This window comes from Salmo salar, chromosome ssa13 (assembly GCF_905237065.1).
Source record: "Salmo salar chromosome ssa13, Ssal_v3.1, whole genome shotgun sequence".
In the NCBI taxonomy this organism is placed as follows: domain Eukaryota; kingdom Metazoa; phylum Chordata; class Actinopteri; order Salmoniformes; family Salmonidae; genus Salmo; species Salmo salar.
Window position 1 is genome coordinate 13,446,011 of NC_059454.1, and position 20,041 is coordinate 13,466,051.

General features: G+C 46.1%; 1 protein-coding gene across 8 annotated transcripts in view; it reads left to right on the forward strand.

The window, feature by feature from the left end:
* Positions 1 to 20,041, forward strand: part of LOC106566486 (extracellular sulfatase Sulf-2) — a 283,200-nt gene that overhangs the window by 257,646 nt on the left and 5,513 nt on the right. For 4 of the 8 annotated variants that reach the window (XM_045692954.1, XM_045692955.1, XM_045692956.1 and 1 more), the window contains 10 exons: positions 1,535 to 1,591; positions 2,166 to 2,301; positions 6,174 to 6,411; positions 9,337 to 9,628; positions 10,140 to 10,236; positions 13,730 to 13,824; positions 14,444 to 14,503; positions 14,809 to 14,972; positions 15,057 to 15,199; positions 16,540 to 16,663. In XM_045692954.1, coding sequence (XP_045548910.1) covers positions 1,535 to 1,591; positions 2,166 to 2,301; positions 6,174 to 6,411; positions 9,337 to 9,628; positions 10,140 to 10,236; positions 13,730 to 13,824; positions 14,444 to 14,503; positions 14,809 to 14,972; positions 15,057 to 15,199; positions 16,540 to 16,663 — 1,406 coding nt within the window. Of the gene's footprint in view, positions 1 to 1,534; positions 1,592 to 2,165; positions 2,302 to 6,173; positions 6,412 to 9,336; positions 9,629 to 10,139; positions 10,237 to 13,729; positions 13,825 to 14,443; positions 14,504 to 14,808; positions 14,973 to 15,056; positions 15,200 to 16,539; positions 16,664 to 17,207; positions 17,242 to 20,041 lie in introns of all 8 variants that reach the window. The other 4 variants (XM_045692960.1, XM_045692959.1, XM_045692958.1 and 1 more) reach the window with 2 other exon arrangements.

The window sequence follows — 20,041 nt, forward strand, 5'->3', positions numbered from 1 at the left end:
TATGTGTATTCTGTATGTTGGCAGGCCATAGATCACTGACAGAAGTAACTGCATATCCTCTAGGTCCCTTAAATTCAACTCTGGACATGGAAGCCAGTTCCACTGCTTTTTAAATGATTCCCCTCTAATCAGGCACTGATTTAGGACACCAGGTGGGTGCCAGAATGATCAGGTAGAACAGGAAAACCAAACAGGCTCTGGGTGGTTCTATTGAATATGAGTCGTACATTGGCACAGGCATCTGACAGGTTTGAGTTCCCTCAGGGTTCCTGCTCTACTCTGGTAAAAATTACTTCCAAAGAACCCAATCTAACACCTGGGTTTGACCAATGACTTTTCCTCAAAACTGTGGCACCGCACCAATCTTTGAACCTGGCTCAGTCTGCCAGATTACCATGACATCAGTTGAGATCACATCCACATCCCAGCGACACCTCTTCCTCCTGCCCAGCCTGGATATTGCCATCGTTAACGGGAAAAAAAGATATCAAAGAAAATAAATAATCCTTCTCCATCCCTCCAAGACACTGAAGTAATAACTCCAGGAGCTGGCCTGCCTGCCTGCCTGCCTGCCTGCCTGCCTGCCTGCCTGCCTGCCTGCCTGCCTGCCTGCCTGCCTGCCTGCCTGCCTGCCTGCCTGCCTGCCTGCCTGCCTGCCTGCCTGCCTGCCTGCCTGCCTGCCTGCCTGCCTGCCTGCCTGCCTGCCTGTCTGTCTGTCTGTCTGTCTGTCTGTCTGTCAGGAGAATGAAATTGGGGAAGGAGGGGTGTGTGTGTGGGTGTGGGTGTGGGTGTGGGTGTGTGTGTGTGTTGGGGGATTCTCTTCTCTTTCCCAGCTGCAATCAGAGAGAGATAGCTGTGAAATTGTTCCGCAGGCAGGGGAGGCTAGCTGGCTGGCCTGATGGGAGGCTGTGGGGATAGACAGAGAGGCTGTGGGGATAGAAGGAGAGGCTGTGTGGATAGATGGAGGCTGTGGGGATAGACGGAGAGGCTGTGGGGATAGATGGAGGCTGTGGGGATAGACGGAGAGGCTGTGGGGAAGAGAGGAGGTCGAGGGGTGGGATGGAGGAGAGCAGAGCTGTGCTGGGAGGAGGAGAGAGAGCGAGAGAGACAGAGAGAGAGAAAGGGGCAGGGAGGAGAGAGGGAGAGAGAAAGGGGGAGAGAGGGAGCAGCACTGTAGGCCGATGGATCAATAACTCATATCTGAGCAGCAGGCCAGGAGAAGGTCAGAGTACTCAGGGAAGAGACCCATTTATTCCATTTTATTTTTCTTCTACGTTCGATCACTTTATTTTTTCATGTCCTCATCCATAAGAACACCTGAAGTGTGCTATCGATTGTTTTTCCTCTCAGATTGACCCAGGGCTTTTTTTTCATCTCCCTCACTACCTGTTGCATTTTATCATCACTGGAGGCTGTCGCTCTACGGAGTGTAGGAATTCTAATTTCCTCAAGCGTTACATGGTGTTCTGACTGTAGTACCTGGTCAATGAAGGAGACGGCTGATGGGTCTGTCTTTATCACTCCTGGTTGTCAGGTTCCAGGTGAATAAGAAGGGGAAGGTGTGGAGAGACTCGTTCCTGGTGGAAAGAGGGTGAGTCACAGGATATCATCTCACTGTTTCTTCAGTTTTTTTATATATTTTTAAGGGTATTTTCTGACATTATTGAAGAGAGATTGTGTCAATGACAATGGGGACAGGGCAGCAGGCTGGATTTGAACCTATGCCGACATCTTAGATACAGTACGTTTGGTGGAGGCTGCGGCATTACCGCTGGACCAGCCACTGTTTTACATAACGATATCGCAGTCTATTTATTCATGTCTCTGTCTGTGTGCTCATTACATCATCTGGTTACATTCAGCTGAGTGTGTGGTGGGAGATGAAGTAGAGAGGTCACAGTGCTCAATGCCTCATTATTTCATGTCTTTCTTGCCTTAATATTACCCAACAGATACTTGATATCAAACCCATATCTGGCAATGCAACCTCTGCTAATGTCATTAGCTGCATCATGTAAGTGATAATGCCTGAGAAGCTGTGGTTTATGGGATACATTGTCACTGCTAATCAGCATGCAGGACCCTAACAACCTGGTGTATAGTTCCATGACTGTGTGTTTGGTTCGTGTGTGTGTGTGTGTGTGTGTGTGTGTGTGTGTCCACAGGAAGTTGCTCCACATGCGTGATGCGTCTTCAGGGAAGGACGTGGCCCAGGAGGAGAACTTCCTGCCTAAGTACCAGCGGGTCAAGGACCTGTGTCAGAGAACAGAGTACCAGACACCCTGCCAACAGCTGGGACAGGTAGGCAGCCAGGAAGACCCAAACACAAACACTCCCACATATACACACACCCACACAGAAAATCAAGCATGCACACACGCACGCACACACACAGTCATACTTCAATTAACAATCAAATTCACAGTTGCACAAAATTACCGTAATTTCCGGACTATAAGCCGCAACTTTTTTCCCACGCTTTGAACCTCGCGGCTTAAACAATGACGCGGCTAATATATGGATTTTTCCCGCTATCAATTTTTTTTGAAAGGAGATGACTTCAGTGGTTTCAGTGCACAGGAGGAGGAAGATAGTGACCAATGACTTTCTTGGTAGGCTACTGTTTACTGCTAATTTTTTATTTTTTGTTACAAGCCGTGTTTCGTTAAAGCCTATTTATTTTTGTTACAAGCCGTGTTTCATTAAAGCCTATTTATTTTTGTTACAAGCCGTGTTTCGTTAAAGCCTATTTATTTTTGCTACAAGCCGTGTTTCGTTAAAGCCTTTGTAAAGTTCATTTGTTTCAATGTATCGGTAGGCACCTGCGGCTTATAGACATGTGCGGCTTATTTATGTTCAAAATAATACTTTTTTTTAAATTCAGTTGGTGCGGCTTATATTCAGGTGCGCTCAATAGTCCGGAAATTACGGTAGATGAATGTTCGCCCCTGAAGCAAATGTACAAGCATAACAGCCAACACTGAAAATACAACACTTGATTAGTCACTCCATCCGTCTCTCATCTTTGCATCTCACTTTTATAAGTAAAGTGCAGTAAATTGGTGTGTCTGAGAATCTAATTAAAAAGGCTCTGTACCCTCTTGATCACCTGCTGCTATAAAAAGAGAATGAGCTGCTGTGTTCTGTTCTGGTGGAGAGGAGAGGAGAGGAGAGGAGAGGAGAGGAGAGGAGAGGAGAGGAGAGGAGAGGAGAGGAGAGGAGAGGAGAGGAGAGGAGAGGAGAGGAGAGGAGAGGAGAGGAGAGGAGAGGAGAGGAGAGGAGAGGAGAGGAGAGGAGAGGAGAGGAGAGGAGAATCCCCTGCAGGTTGGTTTCTCACTGTGGGTTTAGACAGGATAGACATGACTTACTGAGGTGCTTTTATCTCTCAGGACGACCAGGCTTTGAAACCAAACAGCTGTGTTTCAGGTGATTAGGCTTTGAGTGAGGTCTGTTGCAATAGCTCTGTCCCCCAGGACACGCACAGACACACTCCATCCCATCTTACCTAATGAAGGACAGTGGGGGAGAGAGTGTGACAGTTCTCTAGCTGTCAAATCAAACACACCTGCAACTTTAAGAACTCAGATATTTCTTAACAAGATTGACCATTGAATAGTAGAGTCCCCAAGGGATCTCTGAATCCAACCAAGCAATCTCCCTCTCTCTCTCAGCTTTTTGTTCCTGTCTCTAAAGGCATTTTTCACTGTCAGTAACTTTCTCTCTTGGATCCTGATGGATTTCCTCTGTCAGTAACTTTCTCTCTTGGATCCTGATGGATTTCCTCTGTCAGTAACTTTCTCTCTTGGATCCTGATGGATTTCCTATGTCAGTAACTTTCTCTCTTGGATCCTGGTGGATTTCCTCTGTCAGTAACTTTCTCTCTTGGATCCTGATGGATTTCCTCTGTCAGTAACTTTCTCTTATTTTTATCCTGATGGATTTCCTCTGTCAGTAACTTTCTCTCTTGGATCCTGATGGATTTCCTCTGTTAGTAACGTTCTCTCTTGGATCCTGATGGATTTCATCTGTCAGTAACTTTCTCTCTTGGATCCTGATGGATTTCCTCTGTCAGTAACTTTCTCTCTTGGATCCTGATGGATTTCATCTGGCAGTAACGTTCTCTCTTGGATCCTGATGGATTTCATCTGTCAGTAACTTTCTCTCTTGGATCCTGATGGATTTCCTCTGTTAGTAACTTTCTCTCTTGGATCCTGATGGATTTCCTCTGTCAGTAACTTTCTCTCTTGGATCCTGATGGATTTCCTCTGTCAGTAACTTTCTCTCTTGGATCCTGATGGATTTCCTCTGTCAGTAACTTTTCCACTTACCAATATCTGAACAAGAGAGCCTCCCCTCTTGGATCCTGATGGATTTCCTGTCAGTAACTTTCTCTCTTGGATCCTGGTGGATTTCCTCTGTCAGTAACTTTCTCTTGGATCCTGGTGGATTTCCTCTGTCAGTAACTTTCTCTTGGATCCTGGTGGATTTCCTCTGTCAGTAACTTTCTCTTGGATCCTGGTGGATTTCCTCTGTCAGTAACTTTCTCTCTTGGATCCTGGTGGATTTCCTCTGTCAGTAACTTACTCTTGGATCCTGGTGGATTTCCTCTGTCAGTAACTTTCTCTCTTGGATCCTGATGGATTTCCTCTGTCAGTAACGTTCTCTCTTGGATCCTGATGGATTTCATCTGTCAGTAACTTTCTCTCTTGGATCCTGATGGATTTCCTCTGTCAGTAACTTTCTCTCTTGGATCCTGATGGATTTCCTCTGTCAGTAACTTACTCTTGGATCCTGATGGATTTCCTCTGTCAGTAACTTTCTCTCTTGGATCCTGATGGATTTCCTCTGTCAGTAACTTACTCTTGGATCCTGATGGATTTCCTCTGTTAGTAACGTTCTCTCTTGGATCCTGATGGATTTCCTCTGTCAGTAACTTTCTCTCTTGGATCCTGATGGATTTCCTCTGTCAGTAACTTTCTCTCTTGGATCCTGATGGATTTCCTCTGTCAGTATCTTTCTCTCTTGAATCCTGATGGATTTCCTCTGACACCTGTACTCTTTTTTCTCCATCTGACATCAAATATGTTAATTAAAAAACACATGACAGAGAAAGTGTCAACAGAATCTGTATAATTGTAAGACTGCAGCAGTCTTGCTCTGTGCTCTGTCTGTTTACACTACAGTACTGTATCTGCCTATTAATTATGACGTAGCGGGATTGTGTGGGAGCAGAAATGAGAAGGGGAAGAGTCAAACACTTCATTAGAGGGTCTCTCCTCTCCCCATGCCTCTCCTCTCCTCTCTTCTCCCCTCGCCCCTCCTCTCATTTCTTCTCCCTTTGCCCCTCATCTCCTCTCCTCTCTTCTCTTCTCCTCTACGCACTGCTCTTCCTCCTCCTCTCCCGTCTTCTCTCCTCCTCTCCCCTCCTCCCCTCCCCTCCTCTCTTCTCCTCTTTTCTCCCCTCGCCCCTCCTCTCATCTCTTCTCCCTTTGCCCCTCTACTCCTCTCCTCTCCTCTCCCCTCCTGTCCCCTCCTCCCCTCTCCTCTCCTCTCCTCTCCTCTCCTCTCCTCTCCTCTCCTCTCTCCTCTCCTCTCCTCTCCTCTCCTCTCCTCTCCTCTCCTCTCCTCTCCTCTCCTCTCCTCTCCTCTCCTCTCCTCTCCTCTCCCCTCCTGCCGTCTCCTGCCGTCTCCTCCCCCCTCTCCTCTCCTCTCCTCTCCTCTCCTCTCCTCTCCTCTCCTCTCCTCTCCTCTCTCCTCTCTCCTCTCTCCTCTCTCCTCTCACCTCTCTCCTCTCACCTCTCACCTCTCCTCTCTCCTCTCTCCTCTCCTCCATGGTTTGTCATCGCCTGTTAATTGCATTTGAAGCAACATCACAGACAGGGTAGTGGAAGTTAATTTGCATCTGCATGGCGACGCTTGTTTCCACCAGCGAGTAATTTCACCTGGAGAAGCATGGTGTTCCAATCAGATGAAAATATCATTTTACTGTAATGAACATAGTCAGAAGGTACAAATAAGGTGTTAATTATGATTGTGCCTGTTTGTGTCTGTGTGCCTGTGTGTGCTGGCATGTGTGTTTGTGTGTGTGTGTGTGCGTGCGTGTGTGCATTTAAAAATACACAATGTTTTTTTCTCAGTGTTAACCCCTGTCCCCCTCTCATCTCTCCCTGTAGAAGTGGCAGTGTGTTGATGATGCTACAGGGAAACTGAGGCTGTATAAGTGTAAGGGCATGGCCAGCATGTCTGCAGAACGGAAGGAGGGCCCTGCCAACATCAGGTCCCGATTTTACCCCCAGCGCAAAGCAGAGCACAACGCAGAGCGCAACGCAGAGCCCGAAGGCTGCAATTGTGACCAGTTCTCTAGCTTCAGACTCAGTGCCTTCAAGAAGAAAAAGTTGCTTTCCAAGAAGAGTAGGTGGAATGTGGCACATATTTTTCACTCTCACATTCACTCATACTGTACACAAACACTCTGATCACTTCTGACACTCATACTGTACAGTACACAAACACTCTGATCACTTCTGACACTCATACTGTACACAAACACTCTGATCACTTCTGACACTCATACTGTACAGTACACAAACACTCTGATCACTTCTGACACTCATACTGTACAGTACACAAACACTCTGATCACTTCTGACACTCATACTGTACTGTACACAAACCCTCTGATCACTTCTGACACTCATACTGTACAGTACACAAACACTCTGATCACTTCTGACACTCATACTGTACACAAACCCTCTGATCACTTCTGACACTCATACTGTACACAAACCCTCTGATCACTTCTGACACTCATACTGTACAGTACACAAACCCTCTGATCACTTCTGACACTCATACTGTACACAAACACTGATCACTTCTGACGCTCATACTGTACACAAACCCTCTGATCACTTCTGACACTCATACTGTACACAAACCCTCTGATCACTTCTGACACTCATACAGTACACAAACCCTCTGATCACTTCTGACACTCATACTGTACACAAACCCTCTGATCACTTCTGACACTCATACTGTACAGTACACAAACACTCTGATCACTTCCGACACTCATACTGTACAGTACACAAACCCTCTGATCACTTCTGACACTCATACTGTACACAAACCCTCTGATCACTTCCGACACTCATACTGTACACAAACCCTCTGATCACTTCTGACACTCATACAGTACACAAACCCTCTGATCACTTCTGACACTCATACTGTACACAAACCCTCTGATCACTTCTGACACTCATACTGTACACAAACCCTCTGATCACTTCTGACACTCATACTGTACAGTACACAAACACTCTGATCACTTCTGACACTCATACTGTACACAAACACTCTGATCACTTCTGACACTCATACTGTACACAAACACTCTGATCACTTCTGACACTCATACTGTACAGTACACAAACACTCTGATCACTTCTGACACTCATACTGTACAGTACACAAACACTCTGATCACTTCTGACACTCATACTGTACACAAACACTCTGATCACTTCTGACACTCATACTGTACACAAACACTCTGATCACTTCTGACACTCATACTGTACACAAACCCTCTGATCACTTCTGACACTCATACTGTACTGTACACAAACCCTCTGATCACTTCTGACACTCATACTGTACACAAACCCTCTGATCACTTCTGACACTCATACTGTACAGTACACAAACCCTCTGATCACTTCTGACACTCATACTGTACACAAACACTCTGATCACTTCTGACGCTCATACTGTACACAAACCCTCTGATCACTTCTGACACTCATACTGTACACAAACCCTCTGATCACTTCTGACACTCATACTGTACACAAACACTCTGATCACTTCTGACACTCATACTGTACACAAACACTCTGATCACTTCTGACACTCATACTGTACAGTACACAAACACTCTGATCACTTCTGACACTCATACTGTACAGTACACAAACACTCTGATCACTTCTGACACTCATACTGTACAGTACACAAACACTCTGATCACTTCCGACACTCATACTGTACACAAACACTCTGATCACTTCTGACGCTCATACTGTACAGTACACAAACACTCTGATCACTTCTGACACTCATACTGTACACAAACACTCTGATCACTTCTGACGCTCATACTGTACAGTACACAAACACTCTGATCACTTCTGACACTCATACTGTACAGTACACAAACCCTCTGATCACTTCTGACACTCATACTGTACACAAACCCTCTGATCACTTCTGACACTCATACTGTACAGTACACAAACACTCTGATCACTTCTGACGCTCATACTGTACAGTACACAAACACTCTGATCACTTCTGACGCTCATACTGTACACAAACACTCTGATCACTTCTGACACTCATACTGTACAGTACACAAACACTCTGATCACTTCTGACACTCATACTGTACAGTACACAAACACTCTGATCACTTCTGACACTCATACTGTACACAAACCCTCTGATCACGCACTTCTCATGCAAGCACACTAAATTCTGCTTTACAAAATGTTCCTCACTCAACCTTGCATGAATGCAGTGTAGCTCACGTCTCATCACTGATGTGGTATGTGGGAGACACCCTGTGGAGACAATGACAACTTCACTCACAGCTATAATTTAAAGGTTCAGTATGTAACTGTGGGAGAAATGTGAGTTGTAGATCTCTGATTCTCATTGAAAGTAAGTCTGATAAGCGGTAGATTCATTCTACGTGCTCTATTTCTATGCATCCTGTGCTGAAGTTAATATTTTCTGTCTTTTTTATTTTCGGTTTTGCACACCAGTTTCAAACAGCTGAAAATACAATATTTTTGTTTTTTGAAAAGGGGAACAATGAAACAAACTAACTGTGGAACTGGCTTCGATGTCCGGATTTGAATTTGGGGGCGTAGAGATTGTACAATGTTTCTCTACACCCCTCAAATTCTAATCCGGACATCGAAGCCAGTTGCACAGTTAGTTTGTTGCATTCTTCCCCTCTAATAAGGGACTGATTTAGACCTGGGACACCGGGTGGGTGCAATTAATTATCAGGTAGAACAGAAAACCTGCAGGCTCCAGACCTCTTAGGGTAGGATTTAAATAACCCTGCTCTACACAATGCCTTGTTTTTTTCGTCACATAAAATGAAATTAGGTGAACATGATAAAATGTTGGCAACCAGGAAATGATTTCTACACATTGTGATTTCTGCACATTGTGCCTTTACAGTCTCATAGGACCTGATGGGGCTTAAATACTATGTAGAAATCCCTCCACTAACTCACCCTGCTCTCTTCCTGACAGAGATGAAGGCCGTCAAGAGCTACGCCCGTAACCGTTCTGCCCGCTCCGTGGAGATGGAGATAGGAGGGGATCTGTATGCTGTAGACTTGGGGGATGGCTACCAGCCTGTACTGGCCCCCAGGAACCTCAGCGAGGCTGGGGCCCCGGGGCCACGCGACGACACTGAGGACGACTTCAGTGGCATGGGGTTCACCATCAGTCCCAGGACTAGCAGCAACAGTCTGGCTATAGTACCTTCTGACATCAAAGTCACACACAGGTCAGGGAGTGTGTTGAGGTTCTATGTGGATGGGTGGGTGTGTTTGTACTGTGTTAGTACTGCATGTTGAATGTGTTGAAGGTGTACTATGCCGAAATCCCTCCGCCATTTCCTGGTTGCTAAAATTCGAATAGTTCACCTAACTTAACATAAAAAGTACTCGGTTTTTCCTTTCAATGATATATAACAAGCTGTAGACAACCAGGTGAGGGGAGCTCCTTACTAATTAGAGACCTTGATTCATCAATCAAGTACAAGGGAGGAGCAAAACCCTGCAGACACTCTGCCCTCTGTGGAACGAATTTGACTCATGTGATGTAGAGCATTATTGTACCATTTAAACTGCTGTGAAATATATTTTCCATACCCACAAATTTGTATTTTCAGCTGTTTGAAGATGGTGTACAAAACCAAAAGTAAAATAAGCAAAAACTAAACTTAAAGTTACATATTTCAGCTTTAAAACTGCATGTTTGAATGTGTTGTTAATACTACATGATTGTGTTGTTAACTGGGCTAAATGCTCACTGTGTCCTGTCCTCAGGTGTTCCATCCTGGCCGATGACACAGTGAAGTGTGACACAGGGATCTATAAGTCTGTGCAGGCCTGGAAGGACCACAAACTCCACATCGACCATGAGGTAGGCCAGTCTTCTTAGCCACTCACATAACCCATATCGACCATGAGGTCAGTCTTCTCAGCCACTCACATAACCCATATCGACCACGAGGCCAGTCTTCTCAGCAACTCACATAACCCATATCGACCACAAGGCCAGTCTTCTTAGCCACTCACATAACCCATATCGACCATGAGGTCAGTCTTCTCAGCCACTCACATAACCCATATCGACCACGAGGCCAGTCTTCTCAGCCACTCACATAACCCATATCGACCACGAGGCCAGTCTTCTTAGCCACTCACATAACCCATATCGACCATGAGGTCAGTCTTCTCAGCCACTCACATAACCCATATCGACCACGAGGCCAGTCTTCTCAGCCACTCACATAACCCATATCGACCACGAGGCCAGTCTTCTCAGCCACTCACATAATCCATATAGACCATGAGGTCAGTCTTCTCAGCCACTCACATAACCCATATCGACCACGAGGCAAGGCTTCTCAGCCACTCACATAACCCATATAGACGATGGGTCAGTCTTCTCAGCCACTCACATAACCCATATCGACCACGAGGCAAGGCTTCTCAGCCACTCACATAACCCATATCGACCATGAGGTAGGTCAGTCTTCTCAGCCACTCACATAACCCATATCAACCACGAGGCCAGTCTTCTCAGCCACTCACATAACCCATATCGACCATGAGGTAGGCCAGTCTTCTCAGCCACTCACATAACCCATATCGACCACGAGGCCAGTCTTCTCAGCCACTCACATAACCCATATCGACCATGAGGTAGGTCAGTCTTCTCAGCCACTCACATAACCCATATCGACCACGAGGCCAGTCTTCTCAGCCACTCACATAATCCATATCGACCATGAGGTAGGTCAGTCTTCTCAGCCACTCACATAACCCATATAGACCACGAGGCCAGTCTTCTCAGCCACTCACATAACCCATATAGACCACGAGGCCAGTCTTCTCAGCCACTCACATAACCCATATAGACCATGAGGTCAGTCTTCTCAGCCACTCACATAACCCATATCGACCACGAGGCCAGTCTTCTCAGCCACTCACATAACCCATATCGACCACGAGGCCAGTCTTCTCAGCCACTCACATAATCCATATAGACCATGAGGTCAGTCTTCTCAGCCACTCACATAACCCATATCGACCACGAGGCAAGGCTTCTCAGCTACTCACATAACCCATATAGACCATGAGGTCAGTCTTCTCAGCCACTCACATAACCCATATCGACCACGAGGCAAGGCTTCTCAGCCACTCACATAACCCATATCGACCATGAGGTAGGTCAGTCTTCTCAGCCACTCACATAACCCATATCGACCACGAGGCCAGTCTTCTCAGCCACTCACATAACCCATATCGACCATGAGGTAGGTCAGTCTTCTCAGCCACTCACATAACCCATATAGACCACGAGGCCAGTCTTCTCAGCCACTCACATAACCCATATAGACCACGAGGCCAGTCTTCTCAGCCACACACATAACCCATATAGACCATGAGGTCAGTCTTCTCAGCCACTCACATAACCCATATCGACCATGAGGTAGGTCAGTCTTCTCAGCCACTCACATAACCCATATCGACCACGAGGCCAGTCTTCTCAGCCACTCACATAACCCATATCGACCATGAGGTAGGTCAGTCTTCTCAGCCACTCACATAACCCATATAGACCACGAGGCCAGTCTTCTCAGCCACTCACATAACCCATATAGACCACGAGGCCAGTCTTCTCAGCCACTCACATAACCCATATAGACCACGAGGCCAGTCTTCTCAGCCACTCACATAACCCATATAGACCATGAGGTCAGTCTTCTCAGCCACTCACATAACCCATATCGACCACGAGGCCAGTCTTCTCAGCCACTCACATAATCCATATCGACCATGAGGTAGGTCAGTCTTCTCAGCCACTCACATAACCCATATAGACCACGAGGCCAGTCTTCTCAGCCACTCACATAACCCATATAGACCACGAGGCCAGTCTTCTCAGCCACTCACATAACCCATATAGACCATGAGGTCAGTCTTCTCAGCCACTCACATAACCCATATCGACCACGAGGCCAGTCTTCTCAGCCACTCACATAACCCATATCGACCACGAGGCCAGTCTTCTCAGCCACTCACATAATCCATATAGACCATGAGGTCAGTCTTCTCAGCCACTCACATAACCCATATCGACCACGAGGCAAGGCTTCTCAGCTACTCACATAACCCATATAGACCATGAGGTCAGTCTTCTCAGCCACTCACATAACCCATATCGACCACGAGGCAAGGCTTCTCAGCCACTCACATAACCCATATCGACCATGAGGTAGGTCAGTCTTCTCAGCCACTCACATAACCCATATCGACCACGAGGCCAGTCTTCTCAGCCACTCACATAACCCATATCGACCATGAGGTAGGTCAGTCTTCTCAGCCACTCACATAACCCATATAGACCACGAGGCCAGTCTTCTCAGCCACTCACATAACCCATATAGACCACGAGGCCAGTCTTCTCAGCCACACACATAACCCATATAGACCATGAGGTCAGTCTTCTCAGCCACTCACATAACCCATATCGACCATGAGGTAGGTCAGTCTTCTCAGCCACTCACATAACCCATATCGACCACGAGGCCAGTCTTCTCAGCCACTCACATAACCCATATCGACCATGAGGTAGGTCAGTCTTCTCAGCCACTCACATAACCCATATAGACCACGAGGCCAGTCTTCTCAGCCACTCACATAACCCATATAGACCACGAGGCCAGTCTTCTCAGCCACTCACATAACCCATATAGACCACGAGGCCAGTCTTCTCAGCCACTCACATAACCCATATAGACCATGAGGTCAGTCTTCTCAGCCACTCACATAACCCATATCAACCATGAGGTAGGTCAGTCTTCTCAGCCACTCACATAACCCATATCGACCACGAGGCCAGTCTTCTCAGCCACTCACATAACCCATATCGACCATGAGGTAGGTCAGTCTTCTCAGCCACTCACATAACCCATATAGACCACGAGGCCAGTCTTCTCAGCCACTCACATAACCCATATAGACCACGAGGCCAGTCTTCTCAGCCACTCACATAACCCATATCGACCACGAGGCCAGTCTTCTCAGCCACTCACATAACCCATATAGACCATGAGGTCAGTCTTCTCAGCCACTCACATAACCCACATATGACCACAAAACAATTATGCTTTATTTCTCAATGCAGTTGATCTTCAGTGCTCACAGGGATTTGTGAAATGACAATCAATAGCTGCTAATGAAATCATTGATTGTGTAATTATGAATTCGTTGAACGGGTGGTACTGGGACTCTAATCCACTATCTTAGCTTTGCAAGCGCCATGCTCTAACAACTCGGCTGTAGAGGACCACATCATTGTGTTGTGACATTTCTCTGTCGAATCTAATGTCCTGCCTCTCTCTCAGATTGAGACCCTGCAGACCAAGATCAAGAACCTGAGAGAGGTCAGGGGTCACCTGAAGAAGGCCCGCCCAGAGGAGTGTGACTGTCTTCGCTACATGTAAAGAGAGAACATCTCCTCCCGTCCCGTCCCGTCCCCTCTCCTCTCCTCTCCTCTCCTCTCTTCTCCTCTCTTCTCCTCTCTTCCCCTCTCCTCTTCTCTCTTCCCCTCTCCTCCCCTCTCCTCTCTTCTCCTCTCTCCCCCTCCCCTCTCCTCTCTTCCCCTCTCATCTCCTTTCCTCCCCTCTCCCCTCTTCCCCTCTCCTCTCTTCACCTCTCCTCTCCTCTCTTTCCCTCTCCTCTCCTCTCTTCCCCTCTCCTCTCCTCCCCTCCCTTCCCCACTTCTCTCCTCTCCTATCATCTTTTCCCCTCTCCTTCCCTCCCCTCTCCTTTTCTCCCCTCTCCTCCCCTCTTCTCCCCTCCCCTCTGCTCCCTTCTCCTTTCCTATCCTCCCCTCTCATCTCCTCCCCTCTCCTCTCATCTCCTCCCCTCTTCTCTCCTCTTCTCAATCCACAGTTTACATTGCTCAACTGATTTCTTACCAACACCCACACACTAAACGCCAGCATTACATTACAGTGACTTTACCACTCAAATAGCTTTTCTTCACACCCCCTGTGGTTCTCCCTGCAGATATTTATCATAAATGCTGATAACGTGAATATCTGTGTGTATTTCAGCTACCAGTCTAAGTACAAGAGTAAGCTTAGGCACAAAGGAAGCAGCATTCACCCATTCAGGTAAGGGACTGGGTTTGTGATGTTTATCATGTGTGTCCTTCCTATAAGAAAGAGATGTGAACTCTGGGTGTTCTTATGAACTCTATGTGTAATGATTGTATATCTACAATATACTGTATGTATGTATGTATGTATGTATGTATGTATGTATGTATGTATGTATGTATGTATGTATGTATGTATGTATGTATGTATGTATGTATGTATGTATGTATGTATGTATGTATGTATGTATGTATGTGTAACTATTTCATTGTGTCACTGTGTAATGTGTGTGTGTGTGCGCGCATGTGTGATGTCATCAGGAAGGGTCAGGATAACAAGGCGTGGCTGCTGAAGGACCAGAAGAGGAGAAAGAAGATGAGGAAACTGCTGAAACGTCTGAGGAACAACGACACCTGTAGCATGCCTGGTCTCACCTGCTTCACCCACGATAACCAGCACTGGCAGACCGCCCCCTTCTGGACAAGTAAGACCCTGTACACACACGCACACGCACACACACAAGCACTCACGTACACACACTAGCACCAACTATTCTCTCTCTCTGCAGTGGGTCCATTCTGTGCCTGCACCAGTGCCAACAACAACACCTACTGGTGCGTGAGGACCATCAACGAAACTCACAACTTCCTGTTCTGTGAGTTTGCGACTGGCTTCCTGGAGTACTTTGACCTCAACACAGATCCCTACCAGGTCAGTGCTCCTCCTCACCGCTATCACTCACTCCTCTGTAAAGATGGTATTTAACAGAGTAATACATTTAGAATATCGTTCTGATTCTAGACATCTAATTACATAGCATTATTTAAATATCCCCAATGTCATGTTAATGGGGACACTACAACATTCTATAACAGCCATGTTAGAACCCCATTAACATGACACTACAACATTCTATAACAGCCATGTTAGAACTCCATTAACATGACACTACAACATTCTATAACAGTCATGTTAGAACCCCATTAACATGACACTACAACATTCTATAACAGTCATGTTAGAACCCCATTAACATGACACTACAACAATGTTAGAACCCCATTAACATGACACTACAACATTCTATAACAGTCATGTTAGAACCCCATTAACATGACACTACAACATTCTGTAACAGTCATGTTAGAGCCCCATTAACAAGACACTACAACATTCTATAACAGTCATGTTAGAACCCCATTAACATGACACTACAACATTCTATAACAGTCATGGTAGAGCCCCATTAACATGACACTACAACATTCTATAACAGTCATGTTAGAACCCCATTAACATGACACTACAACATTCTATAACAGTCATGTTAGAGCCCCATTAACATGACACTATAACATTCTATTACAGTCATGTTAGAGCCCCATTAACAAGACACTACAACATTCTATAACAGTCATGTTAGAACCCCATTAACATGACACTATAACATTCTATTACAGTCATGTTAGAACCCCATTAACATGACACTATAACATTCTATTACAGTCATGTTAGAGCCCCATTAACATGACACTATAACATTCTATTACAGTCATGTTAGAGCGTCATTAACATGACACTACAACATTCTATAACAGTCATGTTAGAACCCCATTAACATGACACTACAACATTCTGTAACAGTCATGTTAGAGCCCCATTAACATGCATGACACTATAACATTCTATTACAGTCATGTTAGAGCCCCATTAACATGACACTACAACATTCTGTAACAGTCATGTTAGAACCCCATTAACATGACACTACAACATTATGTAACAGTCATGTTAGAGCCCCATTAACATGACACTATAACATTCTATAACAGTCATGTTAGAGCCCCATTAACATGCATGACACTATAACATTCTATTACAGTCATGTTAGAGCCCTGTCTTCAAGATGGCACACTGAAAACGATCTATTGTATAACAGCTGGAGATGGTCTTATGAATTAATGTGCAAATATTATGAAGACCAGCATTATTCCTCTCTGTCTCTCTCTCTCTGTCTCTCTCTCTCTCTTTATCTCTGTCTGTCTGTGTAGTTGATGAATGCTGTGAACACGCTGGACCGAACCGTTCTAAACCAGCTCCACGTTCAACTCATGGAGCTCCGCAGCTGCAAGGGCCACAAGCAGTGCAACCCCCGTACCCGCAACCTGGAGCTGGGTGAGTTCCTGTAACACACACACACACACACACACACACACACACACACACACACACACACACACACACACACACACACACACACACACACACACACACACACACACACACACACACACACATATACAATCTCAGGTTGTTGTGGGTTGTCACTACAGAAGAATGATCTCTGTTTGCTATCCTCATCACCATCATCCTCTCCACCAAACACAAGTCCTGCCTTGCTTTGTGTTCTTGTTTTCACCATGCAATACCTCTCATGTATCAATTCTATTACTGCATCTTAAACGATTACAACCACTCGCTCTGGAATGAGTTTTGTTCCTTTTAATTAAGGTTAATTCAGTTGAAAGCCGTTTTATGCTGATGTTTTTATTTTTTTTTCAGACACCATTTTGCGTTTTAAACAACTGCTCTTTCTAACCCGTTTAAAAGCCTCCTTCAACACAGAGCTACACCTACATGGCTTAACTAGGTCTCTATGCCTTCATTGATAGGAATCTGTTCCTATATACTCTAACCACTGCTATTGTCTCTTCTTCAGGAGGTAAAGAGCGAAGCAGCTTTGATGAATACAGGTATCTTTACTCATTGACATAAACACCACTCTGCACTTAACTGTTTATTAGGTATTAGTACTAAACTCACGAAAAAAAGAAACCTCACACTCTCAACTGCGTTTTATTTTCAGTAAACTTAACATGTGTAAATATTTGTATGAACATAAGATTCAACAACTGAGACATAAACTGAACAAGTTCCACAGACATGTGACTAACAGAAATTGAATAATATGTCCCTGATCAAAGGGGGGGGTAAAAATCAAAAGTAACAGTCAGTATCTGGTGTGGCCACCAGCTGCATTAAGTACTGCAGTGCATGTCCTCCTCATGGACTGCACCAGATTTGCCCGTTCTTGCTGTGAGATGTTACCCCACTCTTCCACCAAGGCACCTGCAAGTTCCCGGACATTTCTGGGGGGAACGGCCCTAGCCCTCACCCTCCAATCCAACAGGTCCTAGACGTGCTCAATGGGATTGAGATCCGGGCTCTTCGCTGGCTATGGCAGAACACTGACATTCCTGTCTTGCAGGAAATCACGCACAGAACGAGCAGTTTGGCTGGTGGCATTGTCACGTTGGAGGGTCATGTCAGGATGAGCCTGCAGGAAGGGTACCACATGAGGGAGGAGGATGTCTTCCCTGTAACGCACAGCGTTGAGATTGCCTGCAATGACAAGCTCAGTCCGATGATGCTGTGACACATCGCCCCAGGCCATGACGGACCCTCCACCTCCAAATTGATCCCGCTCCAGAGTACAGGCGTCGGTGTAATGCTCATTCCCTCGACAATAAATGCAAAACTGACCATCACCCCTGGTGAGACAAAACCGTGACTCGTCAGTGAAGAGCACTTTTTGCCAGTCCTGTCTGGTCCAGTGACATTGGGTTTGTGCCCATAGGCGACGTTGTTGCCGGTGATGTCTGGTGAGGACCTGCCTTACAACAGGCCTACAAGCCCTCAGTCCAACCTCTCTCATCCTATTGCGAACAGTCTGAGCACTGATGGAGGGATTATGCGTTCCTGGTGTAACTCGGCAGTTGTTGTTGCCATCCTGTACCTGTCCCAAAGGTGTGATGTTCGGATGTACCGATCCTGTGCAGCTGTTGTTACACGTGGTCTGCCACTGTGAGGACGATCAGCTGTCCGTTCTGTCTCCCTGTAGCGCTGTCTTAGACGTCTCACAGTACGGACATTGCAATTTATTGCCCTGGTCACATCTGCAGTCCTCATGCCTCCTTGCAGCATGCCTAAGGCACGTTCACGCAGATGAGCAGGGACCCTGGGCATCTTTCCTTTTGGTGTTTTTCAGAGTCAGTAGAAAGGCCTCTTTAGTTTCCTAAGTTGTCATAACTGTGACCTTAATTGCCTACCATCTGTAAGCTGTTATTGTCTTAAAACGACCTTTCCACAGGTGCATGTTCATTAATTGTTTATGGTTCATTGAGCAAGCATGGGAAACAGTGTTTAAACCCTTTACAATGAAGATCTGTGAAGTTATTTGGATTTTTACGAATTGTCTTTAAAGACAGGGTTCTGAAAAAGGGACGTTTCTTTTTTTGCTGAGTTTATATAAAATGAATATAAACATTCCTAAAAGATAGTTGACTATCTACTTGGCCTAGAATACGTTGGCAGAATACACAACACTTAGAAAGTACATAGAGATTGTGTATATGGGCGACGTGTGGGACGACGTGTGGGGCGACGTGTGGGGCGACGTGTGGGGCGACGTGTGGACGTCACAGGAGGTTGGTGGCTCCTTTTTGGGGAGAACGGTCTCGTGGTAATGGCTGGAGCGGCATCAATGGAATGTTATAAAATACATCAAACACATGGTTTTCTCTGTGTTTGATGTCATTCCATTTGCTCCGATCCGGCCATTATTATGAGCCGTCCTCCCTTCAGCAGCCTCCAGTGCTGGACGTGCGATTGAGAGTGTGTTTTTGGTGTTCTCTTTCTCTCCTCTCTCTCTCTCTCTCTCTCTCTCTTTCTCTCTTTCTTTCTTTCTTTCTTTCTTTCTTTCTTTCTTTCTCTCTTGTTTTTCCTTTGCACTGAGCACTTTTCTAACCCTGAGGAGTACTCAGTGTAACCCTGGGAATACTCTGTGTAACCCTGGGGAGTACTCAGTGTAACCCTGGGGAGTACTCAGTCTAACCCTGGGGAGTACTCAGTCTAACCCTGGGGAGTACTCAATCTAACCCTGGGGAGTACTCAGTGTAACCCTGGGGAGTACTCAGTCTAACCCTGGGGAGTACTCAGTGTAACCCTGGGGAGTACTCAGTCTAACCCTGGGGAGTACTCAGTCTAACCCTGGGGAGTACTCAGTGTAACCCTGGGGAGTACTCAGTCTAACCCTGAGGAGTACTCAGTGTAACCCTGGGGAATACTCTGTGTAACCCTGGGGAGTACTCTGTGTAACCCTGGGGAGTACTCTGTGTAACCCTGGGGAGTACTCTGTGTAACCCTGGGGAGTACTCTGTGTAACCCTGGGGAGTACTCTGTGTAACCCTGGGGAGTACTCTGTGTAACCCTGGGGAGTACTCAGTCTAACCCTGGGGAGTACTCAATCTAACCCTGGGGAGTACTCAGTGTAACCCTGGGGAGTACTCAGTCTAACCCTGGGGAGTACTCAGTGTAACCCTGGGGAGTACTCAGTCTAACCCTGGGGAGTACTCAGTCTAACCCTGGGGAGTACTCAGTGTAACCCTGGGGAGTACTCAGTCTAACCCTGAGGAGTACTCAGTGTAACCCTGGGGAATACTCTGTGTAACCCTGGGGAGTACTCTGTGTAACCCTGGGGAGTACTCTGTGTAA